Source organism: Pagrus pagrus (genome assembly GCF_965226575.1).
Source record: "Pagrus pagrus genome assembly, chromosome: 4".
NCBI lineage: Eukaryota > Metazoa > Chordata > Actinopteri > Spariformes > Sparidae > Pagrus > Pagrus pagrus.
This window is the reverse complement of record NC_140188.1, coordinates 26,575,445-26,599,956: the sequence shown is the minus strand read 5'-3', so window position 1 is coordinate 26,599,956 and position 24,512 is coordinate 26,575,445. Positions and strand designations below refer to the sequence as shown.

Below are 24,512 nucleotides of genomic sequence, written 5' to 3'. Positions count from 1 at the left end.
CCTCATGACCTCTCTGGACACATACAGTAGAGCAAGTCAATGTAGAAATTCACATTATCACATTTAGAGTAGTTTTGTGTAAAGCGAATGTAAGCTTGCGACGTGGGAGGAGTCCACATGTGAGGTTTGCACATAGCTCATGCTGCGATCGTGGGAATAGCAACACATGAACAGATAACGCAGAGTTACCTAAGCAAGAGTTGGCTGTAAGAGGCTGTGAGTGAATCTGACAAATGCACATGTTGTAATCTTTCAGGAGGTGATCTTGATATCAAATAACAGGAATGAACATGGAGCTTATATGTACCATCTCACCACAAAGCTGTAACTCCCTGTCTGACTTACAGTAACAGTGTGAAATGATCCTATTTCTAAGGCATTAGACAGTAGCTGAAAATAGACAGTATTGAATAAATGTATTAGAAATGTGCTTGATCTCATTCAGTTTTATGTGAAATGACTTTTACAGCAGGCTTTAAAAACAGGAGTGTGCAAGTACAGTTAACTCTGCAAATAAACATCCTTTTACTGAGACAGAGTATTAGCATCAAAATATACTCAAAGTTGTAAAAGTATAAGAATTCTCACATACTTACTATATTATTTGATTCTAATATTGATGCATTAAAGTGTTCATTAATGTTGCAGCTTGTAACAGCAGAGCTCATTCTGAATACTTTGTGTACTTCTGGGTCCTTCAGAGATCAATAAAGTCTTAATTTATTTTATCTAAACCTATAATAATACATAATCATTTATGCATTTGATTATATTTTGTATGATTAATCTCAATCTGCAAAGTATCTAGTAGCAACTATACCTATGGAACAAGCGAAGTTGACATAATATAATGTAATATATTGAATACTTTATAATATATGGAAGGAGCCCCGATACAAGCTTATACATTATCATTTTGTTTGTTTTGATAACATATTAGAACGTGTGATAAATGTACTTTTTTTAAATAATACGTTAGAATTACATACTGATATGTCTTTAAAAGGTCCTCTCTCTCTCTCTATATATATATATATATATATATATATATATATAATGTATAATAATATACATTTGATATATACAGTATTTGACATATATTATCACATTTGATATATCCAATAACAAATCAAATATACATTATGAAATATATATTTCAATACATATGAAGATGACACTTTTTTCATATATAAACCTGTGTCAACTCTTCATCAGTTTAATATGTAACTAAATATTGTCATAACATTGTTTAATTAGAGACACAAATCATGAAAAGGGACAAAACCACAGGTATGGAAAATATTTACCCATTGCATAAAGGTAAATTTATCAAATACATTTTGTGGATTAAAATAATTAAGTAACAGAAAATGGAAACACACAAGTAAAATGCAAGTATCTCAAAATTGTACTTAAGTTCAGAATTGGATGACATGAAATGTTGTCATAACACCTAAAGTGTCCTCTTCATACACAGGATGCTATCTTGTATCTTTAACTAATCCCACTGGGACTCATAACTTAGTGTTGCTAATATTGGCATCATTGTTCCATTTTTAACACTCTCACACTCAGTCATCTACATCCACACCACATCCCCCGTAAACGTCACATGGTGGTCAGATAAAAAGAGAGGACAAACAAGGTGAAAGGTGAGGAGAAGTCATATATAAAAGCCAGTTTCTGCTCTGGGCGGACCGTGGCAGCAGGTGAGTGGAAATACACACATACAAACACAGATAGTGCAAACAAACTGATGCTCTTACATGTGCAGGCCTAAGCTGTTACAGTAGACTTACATTTACTTGTCTTATTGTCTTATTTATACCCACACTGTCTTGTTGACTAAAACATGTATTCACAAGTTTATTTTCTGTTCTATTCAAGGCTACAGGACAGTTAAGTATCCCTGACACCAGAGGGTTTTTCCAGGATGCAAACCTTGGTACCTTTGTGCGTTCTCCTCTCGCTCCTCTTCTCTGCTCAGGCAGATGTTGTGAATCGTTTTGAGGTGTGTGAACTCATTCCAATTCATTCAAAGAATTCAAGGAAGGTTAAATTTATGTGTGCGTATTTGTTGCACAAGAGATTCACTTAGGAGCCTGTGTTATTTTGTTCCAGGATGAACCAGAGTGCTTGAAGTACTTCTATCAAAACAAGGTGCCAGAGTGGGGGGCTTCTACTCCTGGTGCTGCCCGTCTGTGTCAGCGCTTTGTCAACAGGTAGGGAAACAGCGTATAGATACGTATAAATACAAATACATGCTTAATGTATTTTTTTCATTCATTTTTCAACTGACCATATGAATCTCAGAAAATCTGGCCAAGTTCTTTTTTTCAGCACTAAATGTACAATTTTCCATTGCAACACTTCTGACCTCCAAATCACTGCAATTCATCTTTGCACCATCAGATTCCACTTTGCCACCCTCTATGACACCAACCATCGTATTGCTGTCTACTCTGCCTATCATTTCCAGCCCAGCAATGGAGGTGGCAGGGAGAGAAGGTGGTTTGTTGAGCCTCAGGTTGGTGCCACATTTGTGCATGCTGTACATGTGCATCCACAGTATTGACGTGGTCAAAATCATCAGCATGTGTGGAAAACATATTAAAGGAGACATATTATGCTCATGTTGAGGTTCTTAAGTTTATTTCGGGTTACTACCAGAATAGGTTTAAATGCTTTATTGATCAAAAAACACATTAGTCTTCTCATACTGCCCAGTGTTGCAGCATTTTATTCCCCTCTGTCTGAAACGCTCCATTTTAGCTCCTGTCTTTAAGGCCCGCCCCTACTGAATATCCACTCTGCTCTGATTGGTCAGCTCACACATGCCTGACCCAGCACTGCTAACAACAACAAAGAAGCTGGGTTAAATCAATTCTTATGTGGCAAACTAGCCTCTAGGCATAAATTATGGAAATGTGAGACATGGTGACGTAATGTGATGTCACCAGGTCACAAAATTAAAGGCGAGACTACTGATGAGGCGTTTCAGCTTTGTTTTCTGTGGGAGAGAGGAGCTTCTGTTGGTGTGGACTTTGACCTCAAGATCTTTTACAGGCACAAGAACCTCTATTACACACAAAAACTGAAAAAGGATAATGGGTCTCCTTTAAGTATGAAGAGTACTAGAGCGCTGCTCTTTCTGTTCGTTATATATATTGTTATATATATTGTTATATATATATTAAACATATGCACAATGGATTAATGACAGGTGCTTATCCTTGTCTAGCTTCTGTATGTTTAAATCAAGGAGTTTTTGATATACCTTAGCTGGTAAACATGGCCTGGCAAGCAGAGATGAAGGATGGCTACTGGCTGGGGAGAGACCACCCTGGAATCTACCTGGGGGAGAAACAGGCTCTGAATGAGGACTACACACACTCTGGCTTCGACCGTGGTCACCTCAACCCCAACGGACACCATGCAGGTAATGGAGGTTGAACATGGGTGGTTTTTAGGGTGAGAGGTCAGTAGGTGGCAGTAGACACCAGATAAAGGTGTCAGTTCAGCAGGGGCGATGTTCAGTTTCACAGTGATAGTGTGTTTGATTTCTGCTTTAAATCAATGCCCATTCAATGTTTAATAAACTCTGGGATTCTTTTACTTTGTCCAGTAACACTATCATGATGTTTGTTTTTCAACTGTTGTGGAGACCTAAAAAAAAAAATAAGAAAGAACAAAAAAAGAAGATATCCATCAAATTATAATCCTGTCTATTGATAAACTGTACAAGGCTTTTTCAGTGATGATCCCAATAGCAGAATGGTCCTATCTGCATCTGATACCCCTCAGTGTAGCGGTTCACTGACCTGAAGCCTATTTTACTGTCAGAAATGGGCAGTATTTCAATAACATAGATTTATATACTTCTGGATATGATATGTATTTAATTACTTTTGAGTATTGAGTAATGTTAATTTTGATGGAAAGAAAAAAGTAAGATGCCATTTGTAACCAACATTTTAAGAGCCTTTATTTATGTATGTAGGTACTTAAAAAACATAACACTTAATATATGGTACAAAAAATGTGAGTTATGGAATGACCTGATGACTAATGAAGCGTTAATGAGTAATTCCTCAATAACTGTGATTTGAGGACTATACAGTATATAGTATTTTTAAGTGAGTTGTTCCTGATAAACTCTGATAGTTACAAACAACTGACAACTCATTAATTACTAATTTCTTAATCATTAGTTACTCTTTTTGTGCCCCCCTCAAGTAAACTGATACATCATACAGAGTAGTTACTAAGTAGTCCAATACTACCTCATGATTATGACAAGCTACTGAGTTTCTGAGTCAATGGTCATTGCATGGACCACCCAGCAGGCATCTGTGAATTGAAAGTCTCCCATCTCCAACATATTCTTATTGGTCACTTCAAATCTATGATATTGAAAAGCATGGGTCATCTTTTCAATGAAGGTCTCAACGTGATAACATTAGTTTGTACAGAATGTGTATATGTATTTTCAAATTACAAATTACTTGTATTTTAATTTAATACTTCTCCCTGTCTTTCTAAATATAAGCCTACTGAATCTTAATGAAACCTTTAAATTTAAACATTTTTAATCAATCTGTTACAGATAATCAAAGGAGGTTCAATTATGATTTCTGGTTTCAATGGTTTTGTGAGTTGGTTGTCTGTTGTATTTATTGTCAAATCAAAATTAGCATAACTCATAAAAAGCACAAAGTTAAATTCCTTTTTATGTATATTGAAGATGAAAGATGAACATTTTGAGTAAGTGCTTCTCTTCTCATTACAAGAGCAAAGTACTTACTTTGACTGGGTAACAGCCACAGCAAAAACACACAAAAAACAACATCCGACACTGTAGGATACACACAATACACCTGTAGTTTGTGCCAGTACTGTCTTCGTATGTGTTATTTGATTTTAACTGTAAATGCTGAATATGCAAATTGCATTTTATTTGCATCGAAAATGTTTTGAGACATTTATAAAGAGACAAAAGAAAAAGGAACATTTGTGGAAGTTGCATTTTTGTGGGGTTTTTTAGTGTAAGTCTTTATTTCTTTCCATTAATTTCTCTTGCAGTCCCTACCCGTAATGCCACTTTCACCCTGACCAATGTGGTTCCTCAGAACCCCAAACTGAACCAGAACGCCTGGAGGATCCATGAGTCCCAGCTCACGGACCTTTTCAGGGAAAAGTGCTCTAAAGCTTTTGTGCTGGTTGGTGCCGTTCCCTCTGCAGACAACTGGATTGTCAAGAACAGCGTGAAGCGTGTCAACATCCCAGACTACCTGTGGAACGCCTACTGCTGCGTGGACAACAATGGCAGACCCATTGAGGGCGGTGCAGCCACGGCGAGGAACACCGAGGCCAACTTGGTGGAGAAGCTCACTCTGGATGAACTGGGAGAATTCCTGCAGCAGTTCTCCGATCAGCCTGTAGGGGAGCTGTTTCACGATAACTGCAGGGCATAAGGGATAACAGAGGGACGATGGGAAAACAATTTTAGGTGCCATTGCCCTTTAATCTTACATTAGATTTGTAACACAAAGAAAAGCTATTATTCATATTGACTAATACATCCATTATTATTAATCTCATTCAACCACAAATAAATAAATCAAAATAAACAGCAGAGGGATGAAGTGACTGTTTACTTGTGTCTTTTTCATTCTCTGTCAGGGAAAATATCAATATAAAAACATGACAAAAACATAACTGTCCGTCCCATTTATTGTAATACAGCACATGAATCAATGATCATGTATGGCTTGGGAAGTGGCACATGCCTCCTTCAGGCCCGAATTGTCCACATGCAGCAGAGATAACTGAGGCCCCAGGTCTTGTTGCTTTAGCCTACACACTCTCCCTTATCAAACCTCACTATACATCCCATTGGACCCAGAAGTTGTGACCTTATTTCACTCCCGATGTACTGCAACTCCAGCATCTGTAACTCATCAGACAATCATATTACAATTATTTGTTCATTGGAGTCCCAGCTATTGTATGAGAATTATTAGTTCCAATCTCCCCCACTTTTACCATGTTTTAACCATGTTTTTACAATGTTGAAAATACATAGGCTATCCTCTTGGCCTTCTTTTCAGAATGTTGCAGCAGTACTTAATTATTGAGTTGTTCCACTTGCTTATTGAGCGAATGGCCAAATCAATAAAATCCCACACCATGTTTTACTGCTGCCTTGCACCCAGGCAGGTTCTCAAATAGGACGCACACACACCGTAACAGTTTGGGTCCATGGTTCTTGGTTTGTGAGTTTGTGAGTGAAGCAGAAGCAATAAGTAAGCCCATAAAACACAGCCACACATATCTGGGGTTTCCACAATGTCTGTCATTTATTTCTAACACATCAACCTCACAAAGCCAGGTTGTACCGTTACTGTTGCTCCTCTTGTAACCCAGTTTGTCTTAAAGGTACAATTCACAATTTCAACTGCTACAGCATACACATGAGCACCAACGTTAGCTAGTCATTGATGCCCAAATCCCAGGTAGAGTTAAGGGGAGTCACACACTGTCACCACAAAATGTTTTCTGAATAAACTAACTTAAAATCTAACATAAGTATTGAACCAAATGTTTGTATTTTATTTGCCATTTGCTTATGGCCTCGTTTTTGTTTTTGTCTCCATACTGACTGACAGCAGCCTCGGTATGAGGTAGGCTAACTGTTAATTACTGTTCCACCCATGTTTTCAAAGCTTACAACGCCCATGCCTTTGTCCCAGTGAGGGACACAAGAGGACAACTGGTTAGAGGAGCTCCCTCTGAATTAACATGGGGCATTTCTCCAGCAGTTCTCCAGTCAACCAGTAGGAGAGCTGTTTTATAACAACTGCAGGGCATATGAAGACTGCAGTGAATGTTTACTGTTATCTTTTACCTGTGACAGTAAAGGCAAATACTAACATAGACAAATAGTGAACATATAGTTCATCTAATAAACAGAGCCCGCATGGCTTTCCATCATTAAGCATAAAGAGGGTATTAACACAGAGAATTAGAGAACATGATCCATAAGGGGAAAAAGTATGAGAGGTCACATATCCTTCATAGAAAGTCCAACAATCACTTTGGTGCTGTGAATTAAAAAGCTTTCACGCACGTTGCTGCATGTGATCAGTATGTATAGCACAGGGATTAATACAGCATTACCAAAGAAAACAAGTGAGCAGTTTCTGATTCAGTTGAAACTAAGTGAGTTATAACAATGGTGTCAATCAATCAATTACTTACTTTCTGTATTCCACCCACTGAAGTGATCATATTCACTGGAAGAGTGAAAAAATATTTTCAAATGGATGTACTGAATTCAAAAGATGCATGGTTAACTACGGTATATAACTAACTTTCTTGTTAACTAATAATTATTTGTCTTTATCTAGGCAGACACTGTGCATGTTATGTTAATATGTTAACTTACACTAAACAATCATCCGGTCTGCATCACCAGAACCTGCAACTTTTATGCTCATACTGTCTGGATCACAATGTAGAGCTCACACTAAACACACGCTAAACACTGACCTCTAGTGGTTATCACCCATTGACAATTCCAAATTCTGACATGACTGAAATCCAACAGATCATCTGAGGGTAAGATCAATGACTAATCAAGCCAGATTCCAAAATTAGTGGGATTAACTAACTTGGTGAACATGATGTTCAGTGTCTGCTCAGCCTGACAGTATTAGTTTTATTATCACACTGAACTAAAATCCTCTTCTTTTTTTTTTTTTTATACCATTTCAATAAATCTAGTTAAAAATACAAGAAAAACAAAAGGAAAAGAAAGTCAGTTAATTTGAACCTCATCTCTCTCTACATTTCTAAGCAGCAGCAGTATGAAGTTCAGTCAAACTGGGTCATGGGGTGGTCACTCCAGGGCGGCAGGTTGGAGAGTTTCTCCTCAGTGGCTGTTTCGATGGGCCAACTCCAGGCCTTAAAGAATCCAGCCAGGTTCATCTTCACAGTCTGGGAGAAAGTCACAGCTTACAGGTTCATCTTTCCTTTGTTGTCATGGGGAAAGTCGTTCATCTTGTGGTAGGCAGCAAACACCTTCTTAAAGGCATCCCAGCCAAACTTCTCCTGGAGCTACATGGAAGCAGACAGAGGGAGAGGAATATGTGAAAAAATAGCAGTGTTGTCTGGTGTGTCATGAGCATTAATGCATCAGTGGGTCGAATGGGGTGAGACACTTTTAGTCTTGAAATTCTGTTCAAATGTTGTTAGCAGCGCTGCCAAAAGTGTGGCCTGGGGCCAAAGCTGAAAAGATCTGGCAGGTCAAACAGAACCTTATGATGATGTGCCAGATGTTTCCAATGCAAAATCAAAAGGTGTGATACTCTTATAACTAATAAATATTGGTTAAATAAGTAATGTATGTTAAAGTAATGTAATGTAAATATGAGTACTGAGAGCACTGGGGCTGTAACAGTTTTAAATATGTATTCATTTTCATAATCTGAGCATGGAGGGCAGAGTGAAACTTTTTGCAGGAAGTCAGTCAGTTAAGAGAAGCGAGTGTTTGCTTTTGGCCTGTGGCCAACCAGGATCTAATCTATAGTCATTCTCTCTCACCTGCATATATGTCTCCAGGGCCACAAAAAAGCTCCAACTTTCAAGTTTCCTGCCCCCCTCAACGTAGTCCTTTGCTAGTTGGTGGCGACTTTCTGCAGTAATGCCTTGAGCCTGTATTGCACAAGGTGAATTGATGTGATTCATCAGTGAATTGATCAGTGGAAAAAAAATACTTCTCTCGATATAAGCAGCCGTGTGATGTCTAAAATCCACGTTAATACCAGTTCGTTCTAGACATTGATCTCTTACTTTGTCAGAAATAAAATTAAGATAAAAAAAAATATAAAATAAAATAAAACTTTAATCCAATTTACTCCACCTGTGTCCTGCTGACTCCCAGCACCTCTTCATGCACATACAATGACCACAGGTTGCATGTACACTCTGTGGTGTTTGGTGGGAACTCCCAGCAGCCTCTCTGCTGGTTGTGTCCCAGCTCATGGACAGGGCCCCAAATGCCTTTAGTCCTTGCATTGTTAACGTTGATCAGTTCATCTGCTGCGGTCGCGTGCATCATGACAGGATAACCTGCATGCATCCAACCTGGATGGAGAAACAAATCTTGAGAGCTCTGTGTCTATGGTGGACAAACATCACATTGTTGTGCAATTAGAGCAAACACATAACGTGGGGCTCATATTAGCATGTGTTGCTACAAAACTCCTCACTCAATTGGTAATTTTAAACCAAAGGGTGTTACAATTTGTGAAATATAGAAGACTGTGGGAGAATTAATGTGAACTAGTTCATTTAATGTGTTGCAAATTAACTTTAAGCTAGTTCTTATAAAGGGTGAACATACAAAACAATATCATTATACCCCAGTGAGCAAAGAGTGGTCTAGATCACGTCTTTTAGACATCATTTATGGACATCCAACACGTCTAAAAGACGTCCCCTGGGGAGCCAGAATGAAAGTTTTTTATACGTCTTTTCTGGACGTTGTATAGACGTTTATATATCATTTATCAACTGATTCTGGCTGTCAGTGGACGTCCAGATCATAGCCAGTATGAACGTCTATTCTCAACTAATTCTGGATGTCAGTGGATGTCTAGATTATGGCCTGACTAGACGTCTTGTCTCAACGTCAACTATTGACTACTTCTGGCTGTCAATGGACGTCCAGATCCAAACACTTACCATGGGAAATCTGCACATCTGCTACAAAGCGCTCTTTGCGGGGAAACTTGTGTGGTACGACTGCCAGGTCAGCTATGCCCTTCATGATGTCATTCCAGTGGGCTGCCAACTCATCAGGGCGGTCCAGGTTCTGAATAGCTTCAGATGGCACAGTGAGGATGATGTTGTCAAACTCCAACTCGGCCCAGAGAGAAGGAGCTGTGCGCAGCAGCGACCACTCAGCTGCTGTTGTCACACCTGAAAAGAACAAAAGGACGGGTTTTGAATGTGTGATTTTGAATTAAGAACAAATTTAGAGTCTTCTCTTTGAGTCTTCTCTGTTCTTCTTACAGACTTCTTATGACCTAATGTAGCTAACGCCATGCAAACACACAGATACATCATACATGTGCGTTGTCATCCACCATACACTCACCAGATTTATAATATGGTGCAGGTACAGCCATCTGCACTGTGACCTCTAGGTCCTCCACTTTTGTTTTGGGTGGGACTACCAGATAGATGAGTCCCCCCCACAGGTTCCACACCTGCATCATGTTTGAGGTCACAGGAAATCGCTCATGAACACGTGGTGCTCTCTTCAACTCCTCATGGCAGAGACGGTCTGTTTGACAGCCAATCTGGATCTGAGGAAGACATGGAATATGAGTTACTGATTTAAAAACCTGTATGTAAAGTGCAGTATAGTTTGTTACATATAGTTACATGTATGGGTCATAGGCTGGCAAGATGTGTAGATAAATGGAGTGGTAAATATGTTCTTTGACACATAACTGCTAACAGTCATTACAAAGTCCGCATGTTACCTGAACTCAATAAATCAGATGTTTAAATTTGACGTTGTGCACTGTACCTTCCATTCCTTGTTGACAATCTCTCCTGGTAGGGATATGTAGGTCTTCATACCAGGAGAGAGGTAGAGACCTGTACTTATCCACTCTTCCCCTTCTGAGACACACAACAACAAGATCTTGATTTTGTTACCACACAAAGGCAGATTAAAGCTGGGGTTCGTAAAATCGGACTCTAAAATTTCTACATTTTCCATTCATCTACACAAAAAAAATCCCCCTCCTCCAGGCCTCCCTCAAGCAGCTCCTCCAAAACACATAAACATGCAATGCCAGATTACACCGACACCACACCCAACGGCCCAGTAGCTCCCCCGTAGAGAGATATGTGCAAGTGGGTAGTAGCAATGTTCAACAAGCTCTCTTAGCTTTTTTAGTCGAATAAATTACATAATAATAAATGCCACAAACGTCACAAACGTCACAAAAAAACAGCTGAATGACTCTGCTGCTGCAGCTCACTTGTTCTTTGGTTCAGGGCCTGTGTGCTTTGTGCTACTGTGTTAGCTGCTGAACAACGGGCTCAGAGGCTGTGTACTGTGAGCGCAGTGCAGCACTGTCATTGCTAACCGTATCCAACTAACTCATTTCTCACTCACATGAAAGAAAACATCTAATATTATCATTGTCAATGTAAAAAAACAGAAATGGCTGTTGGCGGTTCTTATACAACTAACTCACTATTGGCTTTAGCAGTACATCCATGCTGTGCCTTGTAGATTCTGGTCATGCACAAATATATAATCTGATCTGAATAAAATGATTGGATGAGGTTATTAAAGGCCTGTGACAGCCACAGATACTGGATTTTGACTTCATTTTGTCAGAGCCTGCACTGTTGGGATGTTAAGAGATTGTCTATACATAGGCTAGAACAAAAAATGCTTCTACAATAAATTACGAAACCCCAGCTTTAACAAATTGCTTCAATATATTCAGTTGTGCACACAAATTATGTCAGCATCAACAAACACAGAGCTGCAAACACAAAATAATCTTGTAATTCTGTCATGCTTTGACCCATAAGAGTGTGGTCTGACCTCCTGTTTTTGTATTAATCTTGATTTTGTGGTTGTAGACAACTGGCAACAAGGGGTTATGCTTGATGAGGTAGGGCAGGAGGGCATCGGGATCTGGGCAGATCTTGTACAGCTCTGTCCCCACATTGAGGAGCAGGTGGTCTTTGGGAGTCTTCACAGGGCAGGTGCCACACACCTTGAATAAGAACATACATGATTTAAAAAGACGTTGCTAACAATATCACAGTATCTGCAGCTGAAAACAACAACAGCGCCCATGCAGACATTTATTAGTCATTTGTGGTTGTTTATATGGCACAATTATTTATGCTAATGTGGTATTAACTGCCCCTCCAGCTTATATGTAGAATTTAACTGAATCTACAGCAAATATTATATTGGCGAGTCACGGCAGGGTCTGCCTCAAAGCCAAAAACAAAGTGGAGCTTCCTCATTCAAAATAATAACAAGAACAATCATAGACAATTCAGTCATTCACTGCTCACCTGCGGAATGTCCGACTTCTTTATGAGGTCGGTGAGGGTGGACACCACCTGTGCGTAGGAGGAGCAATCATGAGCCTCCATGTGCAAGTACTCGGCACAGTCCGAACCCAGTTTTTTAAGGCATTCCTCCTCATGCTGCGTAAGTTCCTGGCCCTGGGCTACATGACTAGCAAAGCGGTTCAGAAGGTGGCGGAAGTGGTAGGTGTCTTTGCATGCCCGGCTGGGCACAGGGGCCTCGTAGTTACCTCCCCAAATGACGTTGCCCAGCACACTCAAGCCCATTTTGTTCAGGATCTTGTTCCCTGAAAGAAAGGGCAAGAAATCTGACTTGATCTGTATGTTGCATGGTTTAAGGTTACTCTCTTACAATACAGCAGATAGTAATAATTATATTTAACATTTAACATGCTCCCTCAAAAATGTAATAATAAATACATTACAGACTATATTAGAAATTGGCAGAATAGAATGAAACTCTTGTGGCTCATTATCATACCTGCGAAATCTGTTAATTGGTTTTTCCCAGGGTGCGTCTGTGCCCAGTGCCAGCCATGTCCACCAATCAGCAGGCCTCCTCCTTCTGCTACAAATTCTTGGATTTTCTCCGATTGATCATCATTATACACTGTGCACACAAACACACTCAGGTCTTCCCTGAAGTTTGTTGCCTCACACTTTAACCCTGACTTGCTAAAGTGTTCCCTGGCTTGGTCGAAGCCTGGCACTATGCCAACAACACCCTGCCGGCCTTCATCCAACCAACGAAGAGCATTGATCCAAAATGGAGCCAGTGTCTGGGATAAAGTTTTATCAAAAACAGAAAGCAGTTTGTTAATCATGTGAAAAAACATTTGGCATTTTAAGTACATGACTCATTGTTTAACACACTGTACCTCCCACTTGAAAAGTCCTTCATGTGTGATCACAATAACCCGTCCCTGCCCATAGTAGGCTCCTGCCAAGAATGCTTGTCCACCCTTGGTGGTACCAATTGGGAAAGCTAGCGGGCCGTGGACCAGAACCTCAGACACTGTTACATTCTGGAGGTCAAAGTTTGAGATCCCCTGGAGTAAGAACTCAAAGTCGTCCTCAAAATCCTTACCGATTCTAAACATGGAAGAAGGAAGAGGAGGGTGAAAAAGATGTGTCAAGAAAGAGCGATACAGTTTATTCTCTCACCATTCTGTCTCAGGCACTGGTGCCACATCAAATGTGCCGTATGTCATGTCTGCTTTTATTGAAAAAAGGCATACTTCATGATAAAGTAACTTCTAAAATTATGAAAATGAACAGTTTTCTTAGAAACCCACATATTGGACAAGCTCCATTCCTGGCGCCATCCGTGTATTGTCTTAAAAATGGAGAAACAGAAGGAAGAAGGAGGCACCGAGGGAGATGAGAGGAGGCAAAAAGGAATTTCCACTTCGGTAAAAGTTGTACCCATCCTTTTTAGCCAGGCTAGTGCCGTTGTCCACCACATCCATACTGGAATATCTCAACCACTTTTGGATGGACTGCTATGAAATTTTGTGCAGACATTCATGGTGATCAGAGTCCTGCTGACTTTGGCGACAATCAACCAACAGTCTTAATTTTCCTGTAACACCACTATGATGTTGACATTTTAGTTTTTTCGTAAATGTCTTCACTACTGTTGCATGGATTGGTATGGCATTTGGTACACACACATCTCTGGGGCCCAAAAGCCGAATTGTAATGCCTTTGGTGTGGCACTGAGTTTTCACCTAATGCTATCTGCAGGTCAAAGTTATCTAGTAAAATATCTCAGTATCTACTTGATGGAATTTGGTACAGACCTTTGTGGTTCCAAAGCCCATGAGTCCTAATGAGGTTGGCAACATGACTACTCCTCTAGCTCTAACATGAGGTTCAGGTTTTGAGGAAGATATATCGATAACTATTGGATGGATCTCGATGAACTTTGGTATTGACATATATTCATCACTCAGGATGAGCTGTGGGGATGCAGCTCGGAGATGCAAAATGTTAGCATGCTAAAATGCATCACTAAGATAGGGATCATGGTAAACATTCTACCTGCTAAACATCAGAACCACATAGAACCACTGGCATGGCTGTAGACTCTTCTTGTTGTCCTATGCTTAAGATCTTACTTGCAGTCTTATTTGACAGAAGAGCAGTCATTTTACAACTTCAAATCTTTTCAGAAGTGCATAGAAAAAAAAGAATACACTCACACTACAGACATCCAGGATGAAGGGATCTGTGGGTAGACAGGCAGGCACTCTACCTCAGCGTGATGCTCAGAAAAGTAGATCCCTGCCACACCAGAAACCTTGTTTCCATCAAACAGAAGCAGCGTGTTCTCCTTAGGATGAGCTCCAGCCCAGTTCCACGCCTGCCCCGCTATCAGCACTCCTCCTCCAGCTTTCATAAACGCCACCAGGTCCTTCACGTGCGCACCCACGCTGTAGGCATCAGTCACATACACTCCCACCCCCAGGCTGTTACTAAAGGCCCCCACAACTTCAGCTTTGAAGCTGGATCTACTGAGGTTATCAGCAACTGCCCTGACATTGTTGTGGATGCCAACAGACAAGTTGTCAGATCCATCTCCTCGCAGCCAGGTCAGAGCGTTCTCTACCAGAGCAGGAAAGGCGGTCAGGTAGGCCTCATGACCCAGGACCACAATCCTTCCACTGCCGTACAGAGAGGCAGCCATCAGGACCTGGCCTCGGCTGTTCATTGCCAAAGGAAAGGCATGGTCTCCAATCAGAACCAGGTCACTGGGAACACTGGGGCCCTGGAGGTCCAGCTCTCTCAGGCCTCTCATCAGAGACAGGTAGGCCCCTTCATGGTGGTTTTGTCTGGGCTGGGTGGACATGTTGAGAGGGATCGATGCTCTGAAGGACTGGATGACAAGGAAGGTGGAGCAAAAGAAAGCTGTGCTGAGTCCGATGTAAACTGCGTTAGCACATTTGGTTTAACATTTGTTGTCAGATGGATGTATGCTGTATCAGTCAGGCTGTCCTGTGGGAATAGAAAGAGAGTTGACAGAGATTAAAACAAAAGATGAAAGTACTACTGACGGCTTACTCCTTATGTTACACATCTATATATATATAGTTAGAAGAACAAGATGTCGATCTACAACTTCAGCTTCAGAGACTAAAGGTAAATCCTGTAACAAAGTATGGATTACCAAAAGTATGCCAATTTTTATCACAAACAAAACCAACATAAAGCAGATAGTTACATTTTTACCTGAAAGTTAAGTCGCCTTCCTGCGTGTATCGTTTGAACAACAGTTTCCCGAGCAGTCAACCCACCAAGAACACGTTCGGACAGGAGATAGGAGTGAATATAAATGACAGCAAGAGAGGGCGGAACTTTTTCAGTGAAAAGGGTATAAACAATAAGAGGAGGGACACTCGTCTGCCAACAGTCTGTGTTTGTTTTGACAGACCACAGGTTTTGTATGGCTGTGGTCTGTATGTTAAACAGCGATACACCCTGACAGTGACTGAGAAACCTGTTTGTCCAGCCAGTAGCAGATGATGATGATGATAATTTACTGACTGTGTAATGTCACATTCATGTATTTATTTGTTTGTTTTATGTCAGACTGGACAAACCTGATTCAATTTATGCAATAACGTGACACAAACTCCGTGTTTTCATTCATATGGTAGTAAAAGAATCTTAAGCGATTATCTCTGCTAGTATCGCTGTGTCATGCACGTCTATCAGGTGATTTCGTTGTCTGCATTTTTCTGGGAAATTAGAAATCTGATACAACAACAGTGAAAGACAGAAATGTTTTGGAGCACAGTGTGTATCTGCTGGTGGTCTCCTGATAATTCAGCTAAATTATAGGGTAGGTAAAAGTAGGCCTGCATTTTAGTCAGTGAATAAAGTGAAACACTAAAACACTTTACAAACACCTTAAAACTATATATAGTCTACTGTAATATGCACAAATTTACAGTCTGATTAAAAAGGGTAATTGTTTTAGTGTAAAATGTATTCAAATTAAATTATGTAGTTATATATAATAAATACATTATTAATAACCAAGTTTTTCCAGTCATTGATGAATTGGATTTTCACTGACAGCAACATGTGCAGGTGAGAACAATAAAGTTCAGTTCCTTGATTTGGGAGGTTCAGTGCAACACAATACATATTATCTTGACTCAAATCTCAGTTTATTCAGGTTCCTCATGTTATTCTGAATTCACAACATAATTATTCTGTGATCATGAGAAACGTTTTATTCATTTAATTTTATCATCTCCACACAGCATCACAAAAACATCCAACTTTTTTCTTATGAATGATTTTTACTGGCACTGTGAAATTAAGTAACCTCCTAATACAGCACAGGTTACAGTGTTAGTGTTAAGTACTAGTAACTGAGACAGGTGGAGTGAAGCAGAAGGTCCAGAAGCAGATATGATGTGGCTGCATGTGAGAGTTAAACCACAGCAGAGTTATAAATCCTTCATTTTCAAATAATACAGTTTTCCAACTCATCTTCCAAATGTCTGAATTTAAATGTAGCTGATTTAAAAGTTGTATGGATCTGATTAAACATGTAACTCTCCTCTCCTTTTTAAAATATGGCAATAAATATGATAAAATAATACAAAAACTAAAAAAATAAACTTAAGTCAGTTAATGTTACTCATTGAACCTCATCTCTCTCTACATTTCTAAGGAGCAGCAGTGTGAAGTTCAGTCAAACTGGGTCATGGGGTGGTCACTCCAGGGCGGCAGGTTGGAGAGTTTCTCCTCAGTGGCTGTTTCGATGGGCCAACCCCAGGCCTTAAAGAATCCAGCCAGGTTCATCTTCACAGTCTGGGAGAAAGTCTCAGCGTACAGGTTCATCTTTCCTTTGTTGTCATGGGGAAAGTCGCTCATCTTGTGGTAGGCAGCAAACACCTTCTTAAAGGCATCCCAGCCAAACTTCTCCTGGAGCTACATGGAAGCAGACAGAGGGAGAGGAATATGTGAAATAAAACACCAGTGTCCTCTCTCTATTAAACATTGATGTTTGTGTGGTTTGTAATGAGCATTTAAATCCCTCACCTGCATATACGTCTCCAGGGCCACCCACACGTGCCAGTCGCTGAGTTTCCTCCCCCCCTTGACGTACTCTGCTGCTCGTTCGTTTCGACTGGCTGAAGTCATGGCTGGATGAGCCTGCATTGCACAAGATGAAATGACGCAATTGTAAAACGATGTAATCCCAGTGAAAAACCAAATAATTTTCTCAACATAAGATAAAAGGAGTTGTCCTTTGTGGCATCTATTTATATAAAGAGTCACAATACATCTTAAGACTAGTTTGCTGTAGCCATTGATCTCAAGTCATTTACTCCACCTGTGCCCTGTTGATCCCCAGCACCTCTTCATGCACATACACTGACCACAGGTTGCATGTACACTCTGTAGTGTGTGATGGGAACTCCCAGCAGCCTCTTTGCTGGTTGTGACCCAGCTCATGGACAGGGCCCCAAATGCCTTGAGTCCTTGCATTGTTAACGTTGATTAGTTCATCTGCTGCGGTCGCGTGCATCATGACAGGATAACCTGCATGCATCCAACCTGGATGGAGAAACAAATCTTAAGAGCTCTGTGTCTATGATGGACATGGTGGTGGGTGATATTGTACATCTAAATAAAGGCTCTCAGTCAGAAACACAGCCTCTGATTGGTTAACAGACCAAATGCAGCGTGGAAGTGCCAGTGGACGGCTAACAATCATGCTAACATCAACAATACCTTTTAACACAGAAAGTGGATAAATAATCACTGGCGATAATCATCAGGCCAAGGAGAAAGGTAAGTCTCTAACATGCAGCTTTCCAGAGGTGTTTAATATGTTGTATATGACAATTCTGATGTCATAGGTTGGGTGGTAACGCATTACTTGACATAGTAAATGTAATTATATAACTGAAATCTAATTAGTAACATGTTAACATTACTTTGTTACTGCTAAGAGTGATGTAGAAGAAATATAGAAGACTATGGGAGAAATAATGTGAACTAGTTCATTTAATATGTCGCAAATGAACCTTAGGGTGAACTTACAAAACAATAGAATTATACACCCAATGTCATCTGATGTCCCTGAGAGTCCTGGTGCTTTATTTCAACATACTGCATATAATATGCACAAAGCAAATAAGAGACAGATACAGTGTGAAATCCAAACACTTACCATGGGAAATCTGCACATCTGCTACAAAGCGCTCTTTGCGGGGAAACTTGTGTGGTATGACAGCCAGGTCAGCTATGCCCTTCATGATGTCATTCCAGTGGGCTGCCAACTCATCAGGGCGGTCCAGGTTCTGAATAGCTTCTGATGGCACAGTGAGGATGATGTTGTCAAACTCCAACTCGGCCCAGGGAGAAGGAGCTGTGCGCAGCAGCGACCACTGAGCTGCTGTTGTCACACCTGAAAAGAACAAAAGGACGGGGATGTTCAAACTTGAGCTTCAATAATTACATGTATACAATCATTTCCGAAACTTGTGTCTGAGGTATCCTTCAAACATTTTTATTGGACGCTGCCCTGTGTCCAAAAACAACATTTTTCTCAACTTTACAGAACAATAATCACTACACACCTTCTGTTTTCACCCACCATACACTCACCAGATTTAAAATATGGTGCAGGTACAGCCATCTGCACTGTGACCTCTATCCCCTCCACTTTTGTTTTGGGTGGGGCTACCAGGTAGATGAGTCCCCCCCACAGGTTCCACACCTGCATCATGTTTGAGGTCACAGGAAATCGCTCATGAACACGTGGTGCTCTCTTCAACTCCTCATGGTTGAGACGGTCTGTTTGACAGCCGATCTGGATCTGAGGAAGACATGGAATATGTGTTACTGATTTAAAAACCTGTATGTAAAGTGCAGTATAGTTTGTTACATATAGTTACATGTATGGGTCATAGGCTGGCAAGATGTGTAGATAAATGTAGTGGTAAATATACTCTTTGACACGTAACTGCTAACAGTCATTACCAAGTCCACATGTTACCTGAACTCAATAAACCAGATGTTTAAATTTGACGTTGTGCACTGTACCTTCCATTCCTTGTTGACAATCTCTTCTGGTAGGGATATGTAGGTCTTCATACCAGGAGAGAGGTAGAGACCTGTACTGATCCACTCTTCCCCTTCTGAGACACACAACAACAAGATCTTGATTTTGTTACCACACAAAGGCGGATTAAAGCTGGGGTTGGTAAAATCGGACTCTAAAATTTCTAAATTTTCCATTAATCTACCCAAATAAAATCTCATGCCCTCCCTCCAGGACTCCCTCAAGCAACTCCTCCAAAACGCATAAACTTTATGTATTTCTGATTCTGATTCTGATAAACAAGCAATACCGGATTACACCGACACCACACCCAATGGCCCAGTAGCTCCCCACGTAAAGACATATGTGGGTTGTTTGCAATGTTCAACAAGCTCTCTTAGCTTTATTAATGTAAGAAATACATAATAATAAATGCCACAAACATTACAAACTTATCTCAGTCTGAAAAATAGCTGAATGGATCTGCTGCTGCAGCTCACTTGTTCTTTGGCTCAGGGGTTGTTTGCTTTGTGCTACTCATCATCGCTAACCAAATCCAACTAACTCATTTTTTATTCACATGAAAGACAATGTCTAATATTATCATTTTCAATGTAAAAAAAACAGACATGGCTGTCGTCAGTACTCATCGCTGTCAGGTTAGCATGCTAGCACTGGGAAATTTTGGCTGCACTTCTTGTACGACTAACTCACTATTGGCTTTAGCGGTACATCCATGCTGTGCCTTGTAGAAGATTCTGGTCATGTGCAACTATATAATTTGAGTTGAATAAAATGATTGGATGAGATTATTAAAGGCCTGTGACAGCCACAGATACTGGATTCTTTATTTTGTCAGAGCCTGCACTGTTGGGATGTTAAGAGATTGTCTATACATAGGCTAGAACAAAAAATGCTTCTACAACAAATTACGAAACCCCAGCTTTAACAAATTGCTTCAATATATTCAGTTGTGCACACAAATTATGTCGGCATCAACAAACACAGAGCTGCAAACACAAAATAATCTTGTAATTCTGTCGTGCTTTGACCCATAAGAGTGTGGTCTGACCTCCTGTTTTTGTATTGATCTTGATTTTGTGGTTGTAGACAACTGGCAACAAGGGGTTATGCTTGATGAGGTAGGGCAGGAGGGCATCGGGATCTGGGCAGATCTTGTACAGCTCTGTCCCCACATCGAGGAGCAGGTGGTCTTTGGGAGTCTTCACAGGGCAGGTGCCACACACCTTGAATAAGAACATACATGTTTTAAAAAGAGGTTGCTAACAATATCACAGTATCTGCTGCTGAAAACAACATCAGTGCCATTGCAGACATTTATTAGTCATTTGTGGTTGTTTATATGGCACAATTATTTATGCTAATGTGGTATTAACTGCCCCTCCACCTTATATGTAGAAGGTAACTGAATCTACAGCAACTATTATATTGGCGATTCACGGCTGGGTCTGCCTCAAAGCCAAAAACAAAGTGGAGCTTCCTCATTCAAAATAATAACAAGAACAATCATAGACAGTTCAGTCATTCACTGCTCACCTGCGGAATGTCCGACTTCTTTATGAGGTCGGTGAGGGTGGACACCACCTGTGCGTAGGAGGAGCAATCATGAGCCTCCATGTGCAAGTACTCGGCACAGTCCGAACCCAGTTTTTTAAGGCATTCCTCCTCATGCTGCGTAAGTTCCTGGCCCTGGGCTACATGACTAGCAAAGCGGTTCAGAAGGTGGCGGAAGTGGTAGGTGTCTTTGCATGCCCGGCTGGGTACAGGGGCCTCGTAGTTACCTCCCCAAATGACGTTGCCCAGCACACTCAAGCCCATTTTGTTCAGGATCTTGTTCCCTGAAAGAAAGGGCAAGAAATCTGACTTGATCTGTGTGTTGCATGGCTAAAGTATTAGTTTTTGGTCCTGATCTTCGACACCTTTTGTCAGTTTGTGCAGGTCTCTTGTGTCATAAATAATAGTCTGTCTTCTTTGATATATTTGCCTACAACAGAATGTCTATGTCTTTCATGACTTACTCCAAGCCTGTGTTTTAACTTCCACCCAGTACTGTGGAAGTCAATGTGACGTTGCTGTACCTGTAGTTCAGGTTTGTCCCTGGTATGTGTCATTACCCACATGCACTTGAATGAATGTAACTTTGTACTACTTGTCCTGTTTGTCTTGTTTGTAGTGTTCTGTCACTGTGTGTGTTTTAATGGTGACTGGCTAAGAGACTGTAGGTGAAAATTAGATTCAAGGTTACTCTGTTACAATACAGCGAACAGTAATAATTATATTTAACATTTAACATGGTCCCTTAAAAATGTAATAATAAATACATTGCAGACTATACTAGAAATTGGCAGAATAGAATGAAACTCTTGTGGCTCATTATCATACCTGCGAAATCTGTTAATTGGTTTTTCCCAGGGTGCGTCTGTGCCCAGTGCCAGCCATGTCCACCAATCAGCAGGCCTCCTCCTTCTGCTACAAATTCTTGGATTTTCTCCGCTTGATCATCATTATACACTGTGCACACAAACACACTCAGGTCTTCCCTGAAGTTTGTTGCCTCACACTTTAACCCTGACTTGCTAAAGTGTTCCCTGGCTTGGTCGAAGCCTGGCACTATGCCAACAACACCCTGCCGGCCTTCATCCAACCAACGAAGAGCATTGATCCAAAATGGAGCCAGTGTCTGGGATAAAGTTTTATCAAAAACAGAAAGCAGTTTGTTAATCATGAGAAAAAACATTTGGCATTACAGATAGCAACCGCTGGTGGTCACAAATGAATGAGATGATTTGTTAAGACGTAAGTTCACTTAAAAAACAGACGTTCCCATTTGGTTATTTCATGTAACTGTTTTATCCCAATTGAGCTCCCAGAAAATATTCAGATTTTCAGATTGGTTAAAATGAAAAAAACAAACAAACAAACAAACAAACAAACAATATGAGGCATTATAGCAAAGTTTCTGCAAGTCTCCTGAACTCTAATGGAGGGATGAACACTTATTCCCTGCTTGTTTTTTGATGATGGTGGTGAAGTACACTGTAACTAAAATCTCCAAAATGTGTTAAGCATAATTTTTAGACTAATCAAACCATTCTGTGAACCCATATTACTGTTTATTTAAAAAAAAAAGAAAAAAAAACATCATTCACAGATCCAGACCATACCTCTCGATTCAAAAGTCCTTCATGTGTGATCACAATAACCCGACCCTGCCCATAGTAGGCTCCTGCCAAGAACGCTTGTCCATCCTTGGTGGTACCAATTGGGAAAGCTAGTGAGCCGTGGACCAGAACCTCAGAAGCATATACCCCATTCTGGAGGTCAAAGTTTGAGATCCCCTGGAGTAAGAACTCAAAGTCGTCCTCAAAATCCTTACCGATTCTAAACATGGAAGAAGGAAGAGGAGGGTGAAAAAGATGTGTCAAGTAAGAGTGATACAGTTTATTCTCTCATCATTCTGTCTCAGGCACTGGTGCCACATCAAGTGTGCCGTGTGTCATGTCTGCTTTTATTGAAAAAAGGCATACTTCATGATAAAGTAACTTCTAAAATTATGAAAATGAACAGTTTTCTTAGAAACCCACATATTGGACAAGCTCCAATCCTGGCACCGACCGTGTTGTTTGTTTGGTTAGTCCACCACATCCAGACTGGAATATCTCAGCCACTATTGGATGGACTGCTATGAAACGTTGTGCAGACATTCATGGTGATCAGAGGATGAGTCCTGCTGACTTTGCCGACAATCAACCAACAGTCTTAATTTTCCTGTAACACCACTATGATGTTGACATCTTAGTTTTTTCGTAAATGTCTTCACTACTGTTGCATGGATTGGTATGGCATTTGGTACACACACATCTCTGGGGCCCAAAAGCTGAATTGTAATGCCTTTGGTGTGGCGCTGACTTTTCACCTAATGCTATCTGCAGGTCAAAGTTATCTAGTAAAATATCTCAGTATCTACTTGATGGAATTTGGTACAGACCTTTGTGGTTCCAAAGCCCATGAGTCCTCATGAGGTTGGCAACATGACTACTCTTCTAGCTCTACCATGAGGTTCAGGTTTTGAGGAAGATATATCGATAACTATTGGATGGATCTCGATGTACTTTGGTATTGACATATATTCATCACTCAGGATGAGCTGTGGGGATGCAGCTCGGAGATGCAAAATGTTAGCATGCTAAAATGCATCACTAAGATAGGGATCATGGTAAACATTCTACCTGCTAAACATCAGAACCACATAGAACCACTGGCATGGCTGTAGAATCTTCTTGTTGTCCTATGTTTAAGATCTTACTTGCAGTTTTCCGATTGACAGAAGAGCAGTCATTTTACAACTTCAAATCTTTTCAGAAGTGCATAGAGAAAAAAAAGAATACACTCACACTACAGACATCCAGGATGAAGGGATCTGTGGGTAGACAGGCAGGCACTCTAGCTCACCGTGATGCTCAGAAAAGTAGATCCCTGCCACACCAGAAACCTTGTTTCCATCAAACAGAAGCAGCGTGTTCTCCTTAGGATGAGTTTGAGCCCAGTTCCACGCCTGCCCCGCTATCAGCACTCCTCCTCCAGCTTTCATAAACGCCACCAGGTCCTTCACGTGCGCACCCACGCTGTAGGCATCAGTCACATACACTCCCAGCCCCAGGCTGTTACTAAAGGCCCCCACAACTTCAGCTTTGAAGCTGGATCTACTGAGGTTATCAGCAACTGCCCTGACGTTGTTATGGATGCCAACAGACAAGTTGTCAGATCCATCTCCTCGCAGCCAGGTCAGAGCGTTCTCTACCAGAGCAGGAAAGGCGGTCAGGTAGGCCTCATGACCCAGGACCACAATCCTTCCACTGCCGTACAGAGAGGCAGCCATCAGGACCTGGCCTCGGCTGTTCATTGCTAAAGGAAAGGCATGGTCTCCAATCAGAACCAGGTCACTGGGAACACTGGGGCCCCGGAGGTCCAGCTCTCTCAGGCCTCTCATCAGAGACAGGTAGGCCCCTTCATGGTGGTTTTGAGTGGGCTGGTTGGACATAGTGAGAAGGATTGATGCTCTGAAGGACTGGATGACAAGGAAGGTGGAGCAAAAGAAAGCTGTGCTGAGTCCGATGTAAACTGCGTTAGCACATTTGGTTTAACATTTGTTGTCAGATGGATGTATGCTGTATCAGTCAGGCTTTCCTGTGGGAATAGAAAGAGAGTTAACAGAGATTAAAAACAAAAGATGAAAGTACTACTGACAGTTTACTCCTTATGTTACACATCTATATCAATATAG

The 24,512-nt window shown here is 40.8% G+C and overlaps 2 protein-coding genes and 1 pseudogene across 3 annotated transcripts; 1 reads left to right on the top strand and 2 right to left on the bottom strand.

The window, feature by feature from the left end:
* The first annotated feature begins 1,916 nt into the window (after positions 1–1,916).
* Positions 1,917–5,603, top strand: LOC311256373 (endonuclease domain-containing 1 protein). The gene is made up of 5 exons (XM_084351367.1): positions 1,917–2,011; positions 2,122–2,222; positions 2,413–2,527; positions 3,283–3,439; positions 5,083–5,603. Exons 1-5 carry the CDS (start codon positions 1,934–1,936, stop codon positions 5,472–5,474), a joined length of 843 nt encoding a protein of 280 aa, XP_084207493.1. The 5' UTR covers positions 1,917–1,933; the 3' UTR covers positions 5,475–5,603.
* Positions 5,604–7,834: 2,231 nt separating this feature from the next.
* On the bottom strand, positions 7,835–14,989 carry LOC311255982 (TRPM8 channel-associated factor homolog; annotated as a pseudogene). Its single transcript has 11 exons — positions 14,343–14,989; positions 13,017–13,230; positions 12,620–12,917; positions 12,124–12,425; positions 11,639–11,813; positions 10,601–10,695; positions 10,163–10,373; positions 9,748–9,984; positions 8,924–9,147; positions 8,605–8,715; positions 7,835–8,118 (listed from the first exon to the last, which is right to left on the bottom strand). The product of its transcript is annotated as a TRPM8 channel-associated factor homolog (transcript).
* Positions 14,990–16,405: 1,416 nt separating this feature from the next.
* LOC311255980 (TRPM8 channel-associated factor homolog) lies at positions 16,406–24,269 on the bottom strand (the record flags this gene model as incomplete). The annotated part of the gene is made up of 11 exons (XM_084350698.1): positions 16,406–17,085; positions 17,197–17,310; positions 17,492–17,715; positions 18,335–18,571; positions 18,772–18,982; positions 19,210–19,304; positions 20,280–20,454; positions 20,765–21,066; positions 21,611–21,908; positions 22,393–22,609; positions 23,623–24,269. 11 exons carry the CDS (start codon positions 24,267–24,269, stop codon positions 16,843–16,845), a joined length of 2,763 nt encoding a protein of 920 aa, XP_084206824.1. The 3' UTR covers positions 16,406–16,842.
* Positions 24,270–24,512: the final 243 nt, after the last annotated feature.